This window comes from Salvelinus alpinus, chromosome 2 (assembly GCF_045679555.1).
Source record: "Salvelinus alpinus chromosome 2, SLU_Salpinus.1, whole genome shotgun sequence".
In the NCBI taxonomy this organism is placed as follows: domain Eukaryota; kingdom Metazoa; phylum Chordata; class Actinopteri; order Salmoniformes; family Salmonidae; genus Salvelinus; species Salvelinus alpinus.
In genome coordinates this window covers 67,003,010-67,023,034 of record NC_092087.1, presented here as the reverse complement: position 1 = coordinate 67,023,034, position 20,025 = coordinate 67,003,010, and the positions used below count along the sequence as shown (strand labels likewise).

At 41.3% G+C, this 20,025-nt stretch overlaps 1 protein-coding gene and 1 long non-coding RNA gene across 17 annotated transcripts in view; one reads left to right on the top strand and one right to left on the bottom strand.

Moving 5' to 3' along the window:
* The window catches only part of LOC139567256 (kinesin-like protein KIF16B), a 35,576-nt gene extending 19,833 nt beyond the window's left edge, over positions 1-15,743 (top strand). For 5 of the 16 annotated variants that reach the window (XM_071388723.1, XM_071388711.1, XM_071388705.1 and 2 more), the window contains 5 exons: positions 346-519; positions 6,374-6,479; positions 6,702-6,749; positions 7,058-7,108; positions 7,810-10,977. In XM_071388723.1, the coding sequence (XP_071244824.1) occupies positions 346-519; positions 6,374-6,479; positions 6,702-6,749; positions 7,058-7,108; positions 7,810-9,915 (2,485 nt within the window). In that variant the 3' untranslated portion in view covers positions 9,916-10,977. Of the gene's footprint in view, positions 1-345; positions 520-6,373; positions 6,480-6,701; positions 6,750-7,057; positions 7,109-7,696; positions 7,713-7,809; positions 10,978-11,113; positions 11,240-11,414; positions 11,505-11,609; positions 11,694-13,400 lie in introns of those variants that run through there. The other 11 variants (XM_071388763.1, XM_071388748.1, XM_071388733.1 and 8 more) reach the window with 10 other exon arrangements.
* A 2,348-nt stretch (positions 15,744-18,091) lies between these two features.
* LOC139567415 (uncharacterized) lies at positions 18,092-18,615 on the bottom strand. The gene is made up of 2 exons (XR_011673399.1): positions 18,506-18,615; positions 18,092-18,181 (listed from the first exon to the last, which is right to left on the bottom strand). It is a non-coding gene; the product is annotated as an uncharacterized lncRNA (long non-coding RNA).
* Positions 18,616-20,025: the final 1,410 nt, after the last annotated feature.

The window sequence follows — 20,025 nt, the reverse complement described above, 5'->3', positions numbered from 1 at the left end:
ACGGTTGAGTAAACGTTGTTCAACTGGAACCTTGTCGTATTTGAGTTAACACTGTCCACATAATTATGGAAAATGTAGATAAGCTTATGTCAAAGTTTCAAGAGATGATGCGAGATGGTAAATGACTGTCATTGATGAGCGATGATGGTATTATCACATTGACCAATCTCTCCTGTTTTAAAATGGTGTTCCTCAATTGGTAATATGATTATGGACATGATAAATGAGTAACCCGCCTTTTTATCATGATATTGTGCTAATAGTTTTGTGGAATGAGCGTATTTATCATGACTCTTTGGGTTGATAGACACATGACAACTTTCCATTTTCTCTGCATGTCCTCAGGGTGGAGCGGGAGATCCATAAGCTGAGGCAGAGGATCAGTAAAACTGAGGGAAGTGGAAGGAGTCACACTGGGAGCGGCGATGAAAAGACCAGTCTCAGCACCCCCCCTGTCAGCCCAATCCAGAGCCTACCCCCAGTGCTTCCTATCGCAGATGACGGGTACAGTGCCTTAAAGTATTCACACCCCTTGACTTTTTCCACATTTTGTTGTTACAGCCTGAATTTAAAATAGATTTTTTTGTCACTGGCTTACACAAAATACCACATGGAAATATGTTTTTATTTTTTTTTTAACAAAAAAACTAAACAATAAAAAGCATAAATGTATTTAGTCAAGAAGTATTCAACCCCTTTGTTATGGCAAGTCTAAATTTAAATTTTTCTATTTATTTATTTATTTGACTAGACAAGTCAGTTAAGAACAAATTCTTATTTTCAATGACGGCCTAGGAACAGTGGGTTAACTGCCTTGTTCAGGGGCAGAACGACAGATATTTACCTTGTCAGCTCGGGGATTTGATCTTGCAACCTTTCGGCTACTAGTCCAACGCTCTAACCACTAGGCTACCTGCCAAGATGGCGTAGCAGTGCAGTCGTGTTTTGTTCGTCCTCTCGTGTATTTTTCGTCTTTTGTATATATTTCAATTTTATTTTCAATCTCTTTTCCATTTTATTTCAATTATACCTTCAGGTAACCTGCCTCACCCAATGTGATACGGAACCGCTATTATTTAAAAATGTTAGACCTTATAGCAAGAACCACCTAGCCATCAGAAGCTAACCAGCTAATTAGCTACAAGCTATTTAGTCATTGTTAGCCACTGCTAGCGGCCTTTACCTTCTACACAGATACCAGCCCTTTTTTTTTGCCTGGATAATACTCGCCAGCCTACCAGTATCGGACTGTCTCTCCACTACAATGCCGGATTCCTGGATTCCTGCCGTAATCCCTGGACCATTATTCCTGATCTTCACAGCTAGCTAGCACCACCGAGTTACCCAGTACCGAAGCTATCCCTGAGGCAATGGAGCCCCTAGTTCCACTCATCATACCTCTGATACCTCCTTTGTCCCACCTCCCACACATGCGGTAACCTCACGCATTATAGCCAGCATGTCCAGAGATACAACATCTCTTATCATCACTCAGTGCCTGGGCTTACCTCCGCTGTACCTGTACCTGCACCCCACCATACCCTTGTCTGCACATTATGCCCTGAATCTATTCTACCACGCCCAGAAATCTGCTCCTTTTATTCTTTGTCCCCAACGCTCTAGGCGACCAGTTTTGATAGCCTTTAGCCGTACCCTCATCCTACTCCTCCTCTGTTCCTCGGATGATGTGGAGGTTAACCCAGGCCCTGCGTGTCCCCAGGCACCCTCATTTGTTGACTTGTGATCATTTGTTGACTTGTGATCGAAAAAGCCTTGGTTTCATGCATGTTAACATCAGAAGCCTCCTCCCTAAGTTTGTTTTACTCACTGCTTTAGCACACTCCGCCAACCCTGATGCCGTGTCTGAATCCTGGCTTAGGAAGGCCACCAAAAATTCAGAGATTTCCATACCCAACTACAACATTTTCCGTCAAGATAGAACTGCCAAAGGGGGAGGAGTTGCAATCTACTGCAGAGATGGCCTGCAAAGTTCTGTCATACTTTCCAGGTCTATACCCAAACAGTTCGAACTTCTAATTTAAAAAATGAATCTCTCCAGAAATAAGTTTCTCACTGTTGCCGCCTGCTATCGACCCCCCCCCTCCGCTCCCAGCTGTGCCCTGGACACCATTTTTGTGAATTGATCACTCCCCATCTAGGTTGAGTTCGTTCTGTTAGGTGACCTAAACTGGGATATGCTTAACACACCGGCAGTCCTACAATCTAAGCTAGATGCCCTCAATCTCACACAAATCATCAAGGAACCCACCAGGTACAACCCTAAATCTGTAAACATGGGCACCCTCATAGACATTATCCTGACCAACTTGCCCTCCAAATACACCTCCGCTGTTTTCAATCAGGATCTTAGCGATCACTGCCTCATTGCCTGTATCCGCTATGGGTCCACGGTCAAACGACCACCCATCATCACTGTCAAAAGGCTCCCTAAAACACTTCTGCGAGCAGGCCTTTCTAATCGACCTGGCCCGGGTATCCTGGAAGGATATTGACCTCATCCCGTCAGTCGAGGATGCCTGGTTATTCTTTAAAAGTAATTTCCTCACCATCTTAGATAAGCATGCCCCGTTCAAAAAATGCAGAACTAAGAACAGATATAGCCTTTGGTTCACTCCAGACCTGACTGCCCTTGACCAGCACAAAAACACCCTGTGGCGGACTGTAATAGCATCGAATAGTCCCCGCGATATGCAACTTTTCAGGGAAGTCAGGAACCAATACACGCAGTCAGTCAGGAACGCAAAGGCTAGCTTTTTCAAGCAGAAATTTGCATCCTGTACCTCTAACTCCAAAAAGTTCTGGGACACTGTAAAGTCCATGGAGAACAAGAGCACCGCCTCCCAGCTGCCCACTGCACTGAGGCTAGGTAACACGGTCACCACCGATAAATCCATGATAATGGATCCCCGCAGCTACTCGCCCAAGCCTCCCCAGCTTCTCCTTCACCCAAATCCAGATAGCAGATGTTCTGAAAGAGCTGCAAAACCTGGACCCGTACAAATCAGCTGGGCTAGACAATCTGGACCCTCTCTTTCTAAAACTATCCGCCGCCATTGTTGCAACCCCTATTACCAGCCTGTTCAACCTCTCTTTCGTATCGTCCAAGATCCCTAAAGATTGGAAAGCTGCCGCGGTCATCCCCCTCTTCAAAGGCGGTGACACCTTAGACCCAAACTGTTACAGAGCTATATCCATCCTGCCCTGCCTATCTAAAGTCTTCGAAAGCCAAGTCAATAAACAGATCACTGACCATTTCGAATCCCACTGTACCATCTCCGCTGTGCAATCCGGTTTCCGAGCCGGTCACGGGTGCACCTCAGCCACGCTCAAGGTACTGAACGATATCATAACCGCCATCGATAAAAGACAGTACTGTGCAGCCGTCTTCATCGACCTGGCCAAGGCTTTCAACTCTGTCAATCACCATATTCTTATTGGCAGACTCAACAGCCTTGGTTTCTCAAATGACTGCGTCGCCTGGTTCACCAACTACTTCTCAGACAGAGTTCAGTGTGTCAAATCGGAGGGCATGTTGTTCGCACCTCTGGCTGTCTCTATGGGGGTGCCACAGTGTTCAATTCTCGGGCCGGCTCTTTTCTCTGTATATATCAATGATGTCGCTCTTGCTGCGGGTGATTCCCTGATCCACCTCTACGCAGACGACACCATTCTGTATACTTCTGGCCCTTCCTTGGACACTGCTAACTAACCTCCAAACGAGCTTCAATGCCATACAACACTCCTTCCGTGGCCTCCAACTGCTCTTAAACGTTAGTGAAACCAAATGCATGCTCTTCAACCATTCTGCCCGCACCCGCCCGCCCGACTAGCATCACCACCCTGGACGGTTCCGACCTAGAATATGTGGACAACTATAAATACCTAGGTGTCTGGTTATACTGTAAACTCTCCTTCCAGACTCATATTAAACATCTCCAATCCAAAATCAAATCTAGAATCGGCTTTCTATTTCGCAACAAAGCATCCTTCACTCACGCCGCCAAACTTACCCTAGGAAAACTGACTATCCTACCGATCCTCGACTTCGGTGATGTCATCTACAAAATAGCTTCCAATACTCTACTCAGCAAACTGGATGCAGTCTATCACAGTGCCATCCGTTTTGTTACCAAATCACCTTATACCACCCACCACTGCGACCTGTATGCTCTAGTCGGCTGGCCCTCGCTACATATTCGTCGCCAGACCCACTGGCTCCAGGTCATCTATAAGTCTATGCTAGGTAAAGCTCCGCCTTATCTCAGTTCACTGGTCACGATAACAACACCCACCCGTAGCACACGTTCCAGCAAGTATATCTCACTGATCATCCCCAAAACCAACACCTCATTTGGCCGCCTTTCCTTCCAGTTCTCTGCTGCCAGTGACTGGAACGAATTGCAAAAATCGCTGAAGTTGGAGACTTTTATTTCCCTCACCAACTTTAAACATCAGCTATCTGAGCAGCTAACCGATCGCTGCAGCTGTACTTAGTCCACCTTTAAATGGCCCACCCAATCTACATACCTCATCCCCATACTGTTTTATTTACTTTTCTGCTCTTTTGCACACCAGTATCTCTACTTGCACATCATCATCTGCTCATTTATCACCCCAGTGTTAATCTTCTAAATTGTAATTATTCGCTCCTATGGCCTATATTGCCTACCTCCTCATGCCTTTTGCACACACTGTATATAGACTTTTTTTTATTTTTTCTACTGTGTCATTGACTTGTTTATTGTGTTATTGGCTTGTTTATTGTTTATTCCATGTGTAACTCTGTGTTGTTGTCTGTGTCACACTGCTTTGCTTTATCTTGGCCAGGTCGCAGTTGTAAATGAGAACTTGTTCTCAACTAGCCTACCCGGTGAAATAAAAATAAATAAATAAATAAAACCAAAAAATGAATTCAGGAGTAAAAATTTGCTTAACAAGTCACATAATAAGTTGCATGTACTCACTCTGTGAGCAATAATAGTGATTAACAGGATTTTAAGGACTACCTTAACTGTACGTATGGGTACAGTTATCTGAATGGTCCCTCAGTCGAGCAGTGAATTTCAAATACAGATTCAACCACAATGACCAGGGAAGTTTTCCAATGCCTCGCAAAGAAGGGCACCTATTGGTAGATAAAAATGTAATAAAAAGCAGACATTGAATATCCCTTTTGAGCATGGGGAAGTTATTAATTATACTTTGGATGGTGTATCAATACACCCAGACATTACAAATATACAGGCGTCCTTCCTAACTCAGTTGCCGGAAAGGAAGGAAACCGCTCAGGGATTTTACCATGAGGCCAATGGTGACTTTTTAAAACAGGGTTTAATGGCTGAGTGGAAAGAAGTAAGTCTGTACAGAATAAAAAATATTCTAAAACATGCATTCTGTTTGCAACAAGACAGTAAAATAATACTGCAAAAAATGCGGCAAAGCAATTCACTTTTTGTCCTGAATACAAAGTGTTATGTTTTGCGGCAAGTCCAATGCAACACATTACTGAGTATCACTCTCCATATTTTTAAGCATAGTGGTGACCGCATCATGTTATGGGTATGCTTGTAATTGTTAAGGACTGGGGAGTTTTTCCAGGATAAAAAAGAAACGGAATCGAGCTAAGCACAGGCAAAATCCTAGAGGAAAGCCTGGTTCAGTCGGCTTTCCACCAAACACTGGGACAATAACCTTACCTTAGTTGCTTACCAAGAAGACAGTGCATGTTTCTGAGTGGCCGAGTTACAGTTTTGACCTAAATCTGCTTGAAAATCTATGGCAAGACCTGAAAATGGTTGTCTAGCAATGATCAACAACCAATTTGACAGAGCTTGAATAATTTTTATAAGAATAATGGGCAAATGTTCCACAATTCAGGTGTGGAAAGCTCTTAGAGAATTACCCAGAAAGACTCACAGCTGTAATTGTGACTCTAACATTTATTCACCCTGGGTTGAATACTTATCTAATCAAGAGATGTTTGTTTTTTTAAACTTTTTTTTCTTTTGTGCAAATGTTAGAATTTTTCTTTCACTTTGACATTTTGTGTAGACCGTTGACAAAAAAAAAAAGACAAATCAGTTTTAATCTCACTTTGTAACAACAAAATGTGGAGAATGTAAATGGGTGTGAATACTTTCTGAAGGAACTGTATGTGTCAAATCCTATGCAATATTCACAATGATTGCCAGAAACAGCACAGGCAAATTTGTTGTAGGTGGGGAATGATGAAATGTAGATGTCAAAGTAACTACCAGATGATCATATTGAAGATGCCCTATTTGTGGGCCCTAGGGTTGACCTGGCCAGTGTAGCTTTTGAGTGTCTAATAAGTTTCCTTATCAATTGACAGGATAAATGCATACATTGAGGAGGAGGTTAAGAGAAGGTTACAGAAGCTGAACCTCTTCAATGGTGACAAAAACATTGAGCTCTCACTGTCATCTGAATCTCTGCAGGTAAGCATCAGTGATACATTGTTTTGTTTGCATTCTCCGTACAGAGCATATGCAATATTAAGATGGTGATATTTCTCAATCTCAAGAATATATTATTGATGTTCAAACTCATAGTCTTAGTCACTGTAGCCTCCCATACAATCGGAGCTTAATAAAGAAACCCCCATTTGGAAATTGTGCCTTTGAAAAATAGCAATTATATGAAGTTCTTCAATCCTACAGGAGGACAAAGAAGTTAATGATTCTAGTTCTGTTAGATTAACAGATGAGGTAAGCCCAGGTCCTCGACACGGTATACAGAATGGCCTATAATCTGCATGCATTTCTGATCATTCTCGATAGAGGTTACATGGACCAATCACGTGGGATCTTTTTCCAACCTTTCTCTAATTATGTGGATGATGTTTTTCCTTGTTTGCTTTTCTTTTCCCCAATAGGAGATGAACTCTGCTGCCTGATGGCAAAGTTGTCCATATTCCGCAACATATGCAATTTTAGTTTGAGATGAATTTGACATTGCATTGTATCTTTTAGGAATTCTTTGTCGTTGCTTAGAGGTGTGGTCTTATTCATTACAGGATGACAACAAGCGGCAAAACCCTGTCAACCCTAGGAAATTGAAATATGAGGTAAGACTTGAGTATTTTCTTTTTTTGTGTGTTGGAGATGAAGAAACTAACCAGACATTTTTAAACAATAATTTAACTTGAGTGGCAGTCATGCTGAATCTTCACTAACCACCACACCAGTTATGGGAAAATACATGCCGCTTGTAAAATGAGCTTTAGGGAACAAATTTGTATCTGATCAACTATATAAGATTCCTAAACCAATAACCTTTTTAAAGACCTTTATAAAGAATTGGCAAAAAGTTAAGAATATAGCTGTTTATGGGGATATTGACTAGAAACATCCACACAATCACAAAGAAGCAGGAAATTGGATAAAATACTGAATTGGCTAAAGGAAACCAGTCACTGACCGAGGAGGCCGACCTAAGTGTAGAACAGAATAAGGATACATGTCCAGCCAAACAGGGTTGATATCTGGTTTTGTAAGAAAATGACAAGATTGCATGGAAGCCTGGGATGTGTAATTTTGTGTTCATGCTGCATAACAATCATCAATCACTTTTTAATTCTGTTTTGAATTGTAATCTTTTGCTCATCTGCTATTTATTTCAATCACAACTGGATCTTTACACTTGGTGGAGGAAGAACTTAATTTACTGGGGTGAGAATGAATACTTGAAAGACTATATAATTCAGAGCTGTGATCTCTGGTTTGAAGTTATAGTCATGGAATCCCCCCCCCCCCCTTGTCCACACAGAAAGACTCCATGCCCTTGCTGTGGCGTAGCTTCCTGTATGTCCCAGGACTTGAGACGAGCACTCACCTGGAAGGGCATACAACAAGTTCAGAAGAAGAAGGTGGCAAAGACCACTCGGAGTTAGATAAAATTGGCAACCCAGAAGGGGAAACCAAAGTCTTGGCACAGAAGGGCATGATGCCTTATAAAGAGGGTGAAAAAGCAAAATGGTGGCAGATGGGAGTGAAGGGGAAGGTTGACCAAGCTGAGAGCGAGAACAATGGCTGTGATTTTAAAACCAAGGACTGGGGATTTAGGTCTACAAACACCATAGTCAGTGAGGATGGAAGTAACAGCCAATGTAGCCCAGATGAGGGAGTAACCAATTTTAGTTGCTACATTGTTGACAAGACCAAAAGTCTATCATATTCTCAGTCCAGAGAAACCAGAACAGAAAACCCAGTGTTACACGGACTCACACAGTTTGGCTCTGTGGAAGCTACCAAAGACCAAGTTCAGAACACAAGCAAGACAAGTAACGACACTGCAACTGTGATCAACTCTGAAGTCCCCATACTGAGACAAAGTTCAAAGAGACAAATCGCCATCAAGGGCTACTTTGGTCTCAACAAGATCCCTAAAGCGTCTGTAAATGGGCAGGTGCAGAGGAATCTGGTAACTTCTGAACCGGATCGACTAACCAACGAACTGGGAGCCAAACAGAGTTATGTCCTTGGATACTTGGCAGGCAAGCTGTCTGGAGTTTACAACGACGCTGGACGATATCTGCAGAGTACACGGGATATCATTCGGCAGGTTCGAGCAGGAGAGACTTCAGCATTGACTACTACATTCTCTCAGTACATGACCTTAGTTACAAAAGATCTTCCATTTGTTCAGAAAAAGCCGCCTGCCCCTTCAATGAAACCCGACTCAAGGCAGAATAAAGTTCATTTTGCCAATTTGACAGGCAATTGCCTTTTCAATGTACCCGAGAATGGTCATGTGTCTGCAATTTCGGACATTTCATTATGGCCTAAAGGCTCTGTGACAACATACAAAGACGGGAAGCCTGTAGTTTATTGTCAGACGCTCGTGCAGTTTCCCATCTGCCTTTCGGAATTACAGTCTCTTCCACTTCAGAAGATTCTCATTCGTTTGTACTGTGTGACGCCCAAAATCGCTGCCTCTTCCCACCACCTTTTGGGTATCTACTGGCTAAGTGTTGCCAATTGCAAACAGCCTACACCACAACCAAGTTGCTTACTGTTATCTGAAACCGACCTCTATGCAGTCTCCGCTGGTACTGGTTTAGGTAACTACCAACCTTTGGTAGTTTTTCAGCACTTCAGTCTCTTGCACATCAAGGAGATCCAAGTGAGCTTTGCTGGGCAGCATGTACGACTCCTGGGCTCCACTGAAGACACCATCTTGGTCATCTTCACCCACAGCAAAGAGCTTACCCAGGAGCTATGCTGTACCCTGCTGAAAATCATTGCCCCGGCAGAGGTTCAGGAAGGCCCAGGAGCCCACCCCTTGCTTCGTGGAGACCTCTCACGCCTCTCTCTGGACTGGAGGTCCCACGTTCCAGACCTCCTGCTGGATTGTGGCCTCTGTGTTACCTCACGCTTTAAGAGGATCATGGCTGACCTGCTCTACATCCTGCACGGCAACATGGAAGGACCCAACAAGCCCTCCTTGGCTAACGTACACCTTCTTCTCTACACTTCCATCAAGGTGGAAAACTATTCCACCTCGCGCCAAGATGTCCTTTGTCAGTTCTTTCTCACAGACAACCACATAGGCTTGGTGCAAGAGGATGCTGTGTTCCACCCGGTACCTCGAGGCTCAACTCTGGTTCCCATCCAACCCCAGTTTCAGGGAGTGGAGCTGCGCAGACGCTCAGACATCCGATGTGTGCTTGTGAGACACAGCGATCGATGTATGGTGCTTGACATCGCATTCTCCACGACTCACAAAGGGCAGATTGAGACCAAAAGAAAGACCAGGAAAGGCGTAGCCATTGTCCCTCTACCTTCTGATTGCAGGCCCCCAGCTGATTCCTGGAAATTAACTTTCAGCTCTACCTCAGATGCAGCAATCCTAATCAATCATCTGTCAACCTGATTTTAAGGCTGTGCTTAAAGGTCATAAAAGGATGTAATGCTAATAGGTAATAAAAGGAAAGGAGTTTAACTGCCACTGCAGGCCTGAAGTGTAATGACCGTGCCGTCCTGCTGAACTCTTGTTTTCTGTCAGCGTTGCACTTGAGCAAGAAAGCCATGGTGAGTTGGCTAGCCAGCTACATTCAGTATTGTCAGCCAACTGCAGTTATGAGTATAATAATCAGCTAGCTAGACTGATGACATTAGTGTTTGCATACTATAAGAGTTTAGCAACATTATAGTAAATATTTCACTTGTAAATCCTATTTTGTTTGAGCATGACGGCACCGTCCTACCACTTCCGATGTGTATTTGACCGTTTAAATGATTTGTTTGATTAGTTGAAAATTATATTTAAAAAAACAACATAATTATTGTAACATGGGAACCATGCCTTTTGTAATTGTTAATGTACGTCCACAATGTCAATGTAACATTTTATTGAAACGTATCTACAGGATCCTCATGAACATTGTGTTATAAGAAAATACATGTCCATATTATGAATATAGATCAAATACTAAAATGTCAAGGTCTAACTCCAATGGCTGCTATTGATTTTAATGTATTTTATAGTATATTTGAATGCTTCTCTTAACATACTGCCACTGTGGTGGTACACCTTAATGAAATTGTTGTCACTTTAAGAACAGTTTTACTCACAAACCTAATTGTTTTGTATTGGTGTAGTTAATTAATTGGATATTTCATAGATTTTCTTCTCCACTACAGGGAATAGGGTGATCTTTTGTTTAGTCAGCTTAGCTCTCTTTCTCTGTTCTTACATGAATGCTCACATCAATCATTTATGGCTGGTGAAATCGTTTTCTTCAATATGTTTGTGTATACGTTTATGCATATCAATCATATGGTAATGTACAATATGATTTTGAGGAATATGTGTGAAAAGTAACATGACGAATGTCTGACGTACAATATGACTTGTGACTATGATCATCGCAGTAATGTTAATAAAATATGTTTAATTGTTTTAACAAAAAAATAAAGATGGTGTTCTGTATAAGCCTTTGTGTTGCCTGGTGGTATCTAGCTGTTCTGTTTCGTACCTGTTCACTGTTGTCATATAAATAAGACTCCACCTTCCTGTCCATGTTTCGCTCTCTCCCAATTTCCTTTTGTTCCACCCATGTCTTTCCCAGCAGCGATTTGTCTCTGTCCCTCTTGGGACCAACTCCGGCTGCCTAAAGGACCCCGTTAGAATTAGCATTCCTCGCTACGTTCTCAGAGGGCAAGGGAAAGATGAGCACTTTGAGTTTGAAATTAAGGTGAGCTTCTCTTGTTAAGTATCTCTCAAGATCCAGGATCATCACTTTGCTGTCTCTGGTCTTGCGTACATGTCTGACAGGTCCATGTCTTACTACTTACTTAGTGCTCCATTTTAGAATTCTGCCGTTATTCAATGAGTTAGTTGTACTCAGTATTATTTTCCTCTCTCTTTAGATCACTGTAATGGATGAAACGTGGACCGTCTTCAGGAGATACAGCCGCTTTCGGGAAATGCACAAAACTCTCAAGATGAAATACCCCGAGGTAAAAGACTGATGAACTAGGAATTACCACATACAACATGTCCTCCCCTATTGGAGATACTCGTAGTATAATTGATGCGATCTTAATGACCTTCTTCCATACCAGCTTGCAGCTTTAGAATTCCCTCCCAAAAAACTCTTTGGAAACCGAGATGAGCGAATGGTTGCAGAGCGGCAGAGTCACTTGGAGGTGGGTGCTGGCATTGACACATACTATTGCGTTTCTTAACAGTAGTATAATTAAGTTGTAATGACTGACAGGGTTATCGAAATCTGTCAATCAGTGACAAAAGTCTGAAGGTTTGTCATTCTCATCCATCAGTTCAGATACCTAATTTTTCCTTGACATACATTTTAAAGTAGTCACCAAACTGTCAATCGCAAGGCATTCCTAGTCGATCAGCAAACATTTCTGTAGAAAAGCCAATGATAAAGCCTTACGCTCCAATTTTTTGTTTTTATTATTCTTGCGCTGTTGGCGGTAGGTGCACTTGATTCAGAAGCTCTGCGCGCTGGGTAGGAAAAGTGTTTCCATTTTTGAACCATTTAGTTTGTATGAAGGGACAAACTCTGCCTATCCTGCAGACCAAGAGAGCTAAATCAAGTGTGCCTACTGCGCTGGCCAAACGGATAGCTCAAATCACCGTGCCTACAGCTTCCACGAACCCACAGCAAAGTTTGATACTAGCCTAGGTGAGAGTTCATAACTTTTAAAACCCTGACCAAAGCGAGACCGTCAAAGATGCAGCAAATAGCTGATGCGTTTGAGTGAGTTCATGTTTAAGGTTTTATTTAACACTTTTACTAAACTTAAAAAGCGTTTCTCCCTACTTCTACTCGCGCTACAACCACCACTGCAGCTGCAATGAATGTATCGACAGGCCTGTGTTTTTATTATTAGCAGCTCGTCGTGTTTTGTTGTTGTTGATGTTTTTCGCCCCTTTCTCTAAATCAAATCAAATCAAATTTTATTAGTCACATACACATGGTTAGCAGATGTTAATGCGAGTGTAGCGAAATGCTTGTGCTTCTAGTTCCGACAATCTAGTCATAAGAACGACGTGAATTTGTGCATGAGCCAGAAATAATGTAGTGCGACTTGAGTTTCGCCATTAGGTGGAAGACTGTCCCCTCTCTCTCTGGTCACTCTCCCCGAGGAAAGGAGAGAGCAGGGAACTTGAGAGGCAGACCCTCTGCTGCTCTCTCCCTCCACTGAAACTGACCATCAGATGCAGGTACCATCAGTACAGTAAGAAACAAAAGCTAATTTGTTGCAAATTATTTCAATTCATGCTCAGCTGTGCCTTGCAAGTGATACAACAACTGATCTATTTTTTTTTATTTTTTTTTTATCCGTTATTTTCCCAGGTAAGTTGACTGAGAACACGTTCTCATTTGCAGCAACGACCTGGGTAATAGTTACAGGGGAGAAGAGGGGGATGAATGAGCCAATTGTAAACTGTTATTGTTATTAAGGCTTAAGTTTTGAAATATAATATAGTCTGAAGGCCAAACATAGTGAAATATGTTGTAATAATGTATTGGGCCTACTGCACAAACCTCATTAATGTTGCATAGGCTTACATTATTTTAAGTCGTGTTTAAAAAAAATAATAATAATCTGAGCGCTAGATCTCTGTTTGCTTTTTGACTACGAAAAGGTTGGTGACCACTGATTTTTAAAGTGTGTTTGAACTGTAGATTGCACTGTAGGAATGATTATTATATTGATTGATATCCATTGTATGGATAAGAAGAAATATTGTCCTATGGTTGGATGACTAAGCAGGAGATAAATGCTCCATGCTACTGTCATTGCTCATTCACACCCTACTAATCTATAGTATTCTCTCTTACTTGTAGTCATACCTCACTCTTCTCCGTTTGCTCCTCCCAGAAATATCTGAAAAACTTCTTCAGGGTTATGATGTCGCCGACCTCGGGCTCTCCACTCCGCACTGATTCGGACTCTGAGGGTGGTCTGCAGCTGTCCAAGTACACCATCTGTGACTTCTCCCCCTTCTTCAAGAAGGGCGTCTTTGACTACAGCAGCCATGGAACTGGTTGAAGACATTTTAGATGAGGACAGATTGGAGCTAGCCTTGCCCCAGATCATTTTGTACTGTTTTGCCATTTCCTATTGTCATGCATTGACCATTGGAGTTGGCGAGATGGCGCAAACAGATCTGTGACCAGGCTACGATGGAGCAGCTTTAATCCCAAAACCAAAGTGTGCAGTGCCTTCGCAGGTCGCAGTCTAGGTATTGACCTCAGTACAACCAAGTTATCAGAGGCACTAAGGAACAGATATCTAACTTACTACTCACCTTACTACCTTTTTTCTTCTAGATCTCCTTTCCTACTCACTCTCCTCCTTTCCTACTCACTCTCCTTCCTTTCTTGTGGAAATGGTACTTCTTTATGAGGACCAAACACATGAGAAATGGTCTTATCTTATAAGTCAAGTAAGTAATGTAATGACAACCGGTGTAGAATATTTGATATTACAGTGACACAAAATGGTTCTAAAGCGGGCCTTGCTGAAAGGTAATGCAACCGCTGCCAATCTTGAAGACATAGCAAAGTCATGGCAGCAGTGACTTGCTAAGTCATCTACTCTGTTCTCTTCCTGTTCACCACAGTTTACTCAGAATTAATGTTTTGAAGGGAGGCTTTACAAAAAAACTATTTTTATGCAGCTATAATTTTGATGGCAACTCTAGTTTCTACCATTTCTGGTGATATGCAATTGAGACTGACATGTGCTGTAACTATGGGAACTGACCAGGAAGGCATTACTCTTCACTACATGTAGTGTTGATAAGGGTGGCCTGTTTCTGTACTGTAAGGGGATGTTTAGTGTTTTATAACTTTAATGTTAGATGGTTCCTCATCATAAAAGTAGACTAACCCAACCATGGGTTACATTTCTTCTAGCCCATAAATTACTTTAAAGATTAGAAAGCAAAAAACGGAACTTCCCCTTTTAATGTTGATACCAATTTCTCATTATTACACAATGTATCAATTGTAAATAGTCTGAGGAGAGGAACTTTTGAGTGCGATAACAAGGACTCGTGATCACTCCCAGTTTAGGTGAAATGTTAACTAGTCATTTTGGTGAGCTGTCGAAGTAATAGTCTTTGACTTCACCTTTTAATGGTAGGTACTACAGTTAATAAAAAAATAAGTCAAGCTGATGTCACATATGGCATTGGTGCAGGTTGAATCATAGTATTCAGGATTGTGATAATAATCATTGAACTAATGGTGGCACAGAATAGTCTCTCGAGACTTCACCTTTCAACACTTAATTGTGAATTTTTGGGCCTAGGCAGTTGGTGTGCCTACTGGTCGTGAAAGCTGTTGCTACAGTGTTGCTCTCCATGTTTCCAGATGGCTAATAGAATTACGCTTTTGTCGACTGTATGTCTTCCGATTTACACACTTAATACAGTCACTGCTGTTGATTCAACACTTCAGAAACACTTTAATAACTGTACTATACTGTAGGTGCTAATACTTGAGTTGTGGATGTCAAACAAAGTTTACTTGTGGTTAGACTTAGTACGTCTTTTGTAAATCTAACAAATTATAATTATTTCTTTAAGTAATAAAGGTGGTACAAATATACTACAGTTTCACATTAAATGTATAGTGCAAAAAACTTGAATCGCTCCCTTTGTGAACCATATTGTATACATATAATGTATATTTGAATGTTTATGTGCATAGTTTTCTAAATGAAGTGCTTGTACACACAATGTAAACTCTATTGGCATTGAATGTCATAAAAGGGATTGTATATTATAACTGCTATTGTTGATTTCAGTTGGAGATGATTTAGCTTTGATATGTTAATGATGTAAGAAGAGTATCACTTTGCTTTACTGGTGTCCATTTTGAGACTCCTCCAAGTTGAAGGATTGAAAGTCGGTCATATGTAAGTACTGTAGTATAAACGTTTTGTTTTATATACATTTTTTTGAACTGGAATATAATTAGAATTATATTGATTTTCAGAACTGACAGCTCATTTGTGTATTTATGTTCTGTAAAAACACTTGGCTATCTGCAAAATAATTTACAGCAAGAAACTGATTAGCTGTACCATTTTATTGAAGTTGTAACTGACACATTTACAAAATCAATACATTTGATAAAACTTCTGCAATATATTTTGCTGCGGCATTGTGTGTTTATAACATGGATGCAACTTGATTAAAAATGATGGACAGTTTATGACCTCTTGAATATCTTACAGGAGTAATACACTTACTGGTGTAATACACAGCAAGCATATCAAACAATTTCTTGTGTAACTCATGTTCAAATGGGTGTAATATTTTAAATACTTTGAATTAGGAATTACGGTGCATTTGGAAAGTATTCTGACCCATTGACTTTTTCCCCACATTTTATGTTACAGCCGTATTATAAAATGGATTGAATTGTCTCTCCCCCCCCCATCCCCCCCCCCCCCACCCACCCACAGCTACACAACAAAATACCCCATAATGACAAAGCAAAACCAGGTTTTTAGAAAATTTAGCAAATGTATTAAAAATTCATAACTGAAATAACATTTAACATTTACATAAGTATTCACTCTGGCTAGACCACTCAAGGACATTCAGAGACTTGTACCGAAGCCACTCGTGCGTTGTCTTGGCTGTGTGCTTAGGGTCGTTGTCCTGTTGGAAGGCGAACCTTCACCCAAGTCTGAGGTCCTAAGAACTCTGGAGCAGGTTTTCAAGGATCTCTGTACTTTGCTTCGTTCATCTTTCCCTCAATCCTGACTAGTATCCCAGTCCCTACCGCTGAAAAACATCCCCACAGCATGATGCTGCCACCACCATGCTTCACCGTACGAATGGTGCCAGGTTTCCTCTAGAAGTGACGCTTGGCATTCAGGCCAAAGAGTTCAATCTTGGTTTCATCAGACCAGAGAATCTTGTTTCTCATGTCTTTAGGTACCTTTTGGCAAAGTCCAAGCGGGCTGTCATGTGCCTTTTACTGAGGAGTGGCTTTCGTCTGGCCACTCTACCATAAAGGCCTGGTTGTCCTTCTGGAATTTTCTCCCATCTCCACAGAGGAACTCTAGAGCTCTGTCAGAATAACCATCGGGTTCTTGGTCACCTCCCTGACCAAGGCCCTTCTCCCCCGATTGCTCAGTTTGGCCCGGCGGCCAGCTCTAGGAAGAGTCTTGGTGGTTCAAAACTTCTTCCATTTAACAATGCTGCAGTAATTTTTTGGTACCCTTCCCCAGATCTGTGCCTCGACACAATCGGGTGGCAGGAAGCCTCGTGGTTAGAGCGTTGGACTAGTAACCGAAAGGTTGCAAGATCGAATCCCTAAGCTGACAAGGTGAAAATCTGTCATTCTGCCCCTGAACAAGGCAGTTAACCCACTGTTCCTAGGCCGTCATTGAAAATAAGAATTGGTTCTTAACTGACTTGCCTAGTTAAATAAAGGTTAAAAAAAATAAAACATTTAATCCTATCTCTGTGTTCTACGGACAATTCCTTCGACCTCAGTGCTTGGTTTTTTGCTCTGACTTGCACTGTAAACTGTGGGACCTTTTTATATTTCTAAAAACCTGTTTTCACTTTGGTATTGTGTGTGTAAAATGTTATCAATTTTAGAATAAGGCTGTAACGTAACAAAATGTGGAAAAGTCAAGTGGTCTGAATACTTTGCGAATGCACTGTATTTTGGCAATGTGATTGTGTGTATATACAATAATTGTGTATACTATTCCTACATTAAAAGCTAAGCAATTCACTGACCATCCCAGTTAGATCGTGAAAAAGGAACTTCTCATTTAAGGTGACATACATACTCCAGTATTCCCGAGGCAAAACAAGTTCACACACCCATCAAGGCTACTGGATGGAAAAATACACATATCAAATAGCCTTGTGAAGAAACAAAGTGATGTCTTAATGATTCAGAGGAACTTGCAAAGACTCGTCATGATCACTTCCTGTAGATTGTATTGCCAAGGAGTTTATGCTCTCACTGTTGTGACTTCAGTTTGCGGAATATGGAGCATGACATAAGGGGATTCACTTTGTTTAGGAGTACCTTCACCCTTCGTTCCTGGAACACCTGCCAGGTGATATATACACTCACTCTGAACCTGAGTGCTGTGTTCTGCTCTCGGCCTGGCCCCATGATCCTTTATGACAGCATAGATGTGGTCGTCTGCAATGTTCTTGCCTTCCGCTTCAGCCCTTACTGCTCTTCTTTTTGAGGAATATCTCCAGATGAAGATGCTCATTAACAGAAGCACCCCAAAACCAGAACCTACACCAACCAACACTTGCTTAGTATTATTGTGTGTAGTTTTTGGTCTCTCTCCAGAACAGTTGGTTCTTGGGACACTCTTGCCATTGTCTGATGTCACTCTTAGATATACTGTGGGTTGCATATTGCAGAAGTAGGTCCCAGAGTCTGAGGCTTTCAAACCTACTATAACCAATGACTTGCCTATTATTGAGCCATAATGGTTGCCTGGATCGAAAATGTGCTTTCTGTCTTCGACTCCATCTTCAAAAGTGACAATGTCTACTGTCTTACAATCTATTTCTCTGCTCCATGTTACGTAACTTCCCACAGGGGGATTACAGCTCAAGGTTACTGTTTTTTTCTCAGGCATTGTCTTTTGGGATAACCCTGTCATAAGAAACATCAATAAAGGGTTAGGATCCACACCTCAAGATGCTATATTTTTTTTTACCCTGTATCTAACCCTATACTAGTCCATTCTTTCAGATAATTGAGTAGGAAAATATGAATGTTGCTGCCTATGATGGTCAATGAAATCATAAGCAAGACTGAGCGTCGATCAGACTAGACTGAGGTTAAAATAGACTGAATAGTTGTGTACAGTTTTTCCCATTAGCCAACAAAGCTCATGATACTACCACAGGTGCACACCTTGTCCAGATCTTTAAAGCACAAATACAATGATTTGGACACATTTTACAATGTACTTACCAGCGCAGTTATTGCAGATATACCCAAAGATTAGAAAGTTAAGATAAATGAACATCTTTGCTCTGTAAATTGTCTGGCTGACTGGGAGGTAAGGTCTGACCTGAGTCACATTTCTGTTCATATGAGGAACTTCTGATTATTACTAAAGCTTGGGCGTGTGCATGTGTTTGTACATACACAATTAGTTTTATAAAATTCATAATACTGTATATAATACGGTCCATCATTCAACATACTATATTAGAGATACAATCATTGTATTTTAACGCGTTTTAATGGTAATTTCTCAAGATTGACCACTGCATATTTTTCATGATAAGTACATACGTTACATTATGAAATGTTTATTTACACAAAGACAAAATTATGATAATTAAAAGACAAAATAAATGTACATGTGCAGGAGACATAAAAAACAAGAGGCTTGTAAAGCACCTCCCCCTTTCAAATCTAAATGTTTAAAAAAAAAGACAACATACTTTATTTATCCATTATAAAAATCAAGTTTACATTTAGTACAGGATATGAGAACAATGTAATGATAAAATAAAACTGACATTTTGTCAGTCACCACAAGTTCAGATGTGTGAATCCAGCTATGAAATAAAGAGTCCACTGTCCAAAATAAAATGGAAATTATATATTATTGCAATGCAGTTATACAAGAAGTAAAAACTATATCAAGGCATAAACATAGGGGGATAATGTGCAATTTGTGCATGAATAGGAACCTCTAGAATTACAGTGCATTCGGAAAGTATTCAGACCCCTCGACTTTTTCCACATTTTGTTACGTTACTTATTCTAAAATTGATTCAATTGTTTTTTCCCATCAATCTACACACAATACCCCATAAGAAAAAGCAAAAACAGGTTTTTAGACATTATTTGCAAATGTATTAAAAATAAAAAACTGATCACATTCACATAAGTAATTTAGACCCTTTACTCAGTACTTTGTTGAAGCACCGTTGGCAGCAATTACAACCTCGAGTCTTCTTGGGTATGACGCTACAAGCTTGGCACTCCTGTATTTGGACATTCAGAGACTTGTCCCGAAGCCACTCCTGCGTTGTCTTGACTGTGTGCTTAGGGTCGTTGTCCTGTTGGAAGGTGAACCTTCACCCAAGTCTGAGGTCCTGAGCACTCTGGAGCAGGTTTTCAAGGATCTCTCTGTTCTTTGCTTCGTGCATCTTTCCCTCGATCCTGACTAGTCTCCCAGTCCCTACCGCTGAAAACATCCCCACAGCATGATTATGCCACCACCATGCTTCACCGTACGAATGGTGCCAGGTTTCCTCTAGAAGTGACGGCATTCAGGCCAAAGAGTTTGGCATTCAGGCCAAAGAGTTCAATCTTGGTTTCATCAGACCAGAAAATCTTGTTCCTCATGGTCTGAGAGTCCTTTAGGTGGCTTTTGGAAAACTCCAAGCAGGCTGTCATGTGCCTTTTACTAAGGAGTGGCTTCCGTCTGGCCACTCTACCATAAAGGCCTAATTGGTGGAGTGCTGCAGAGATGG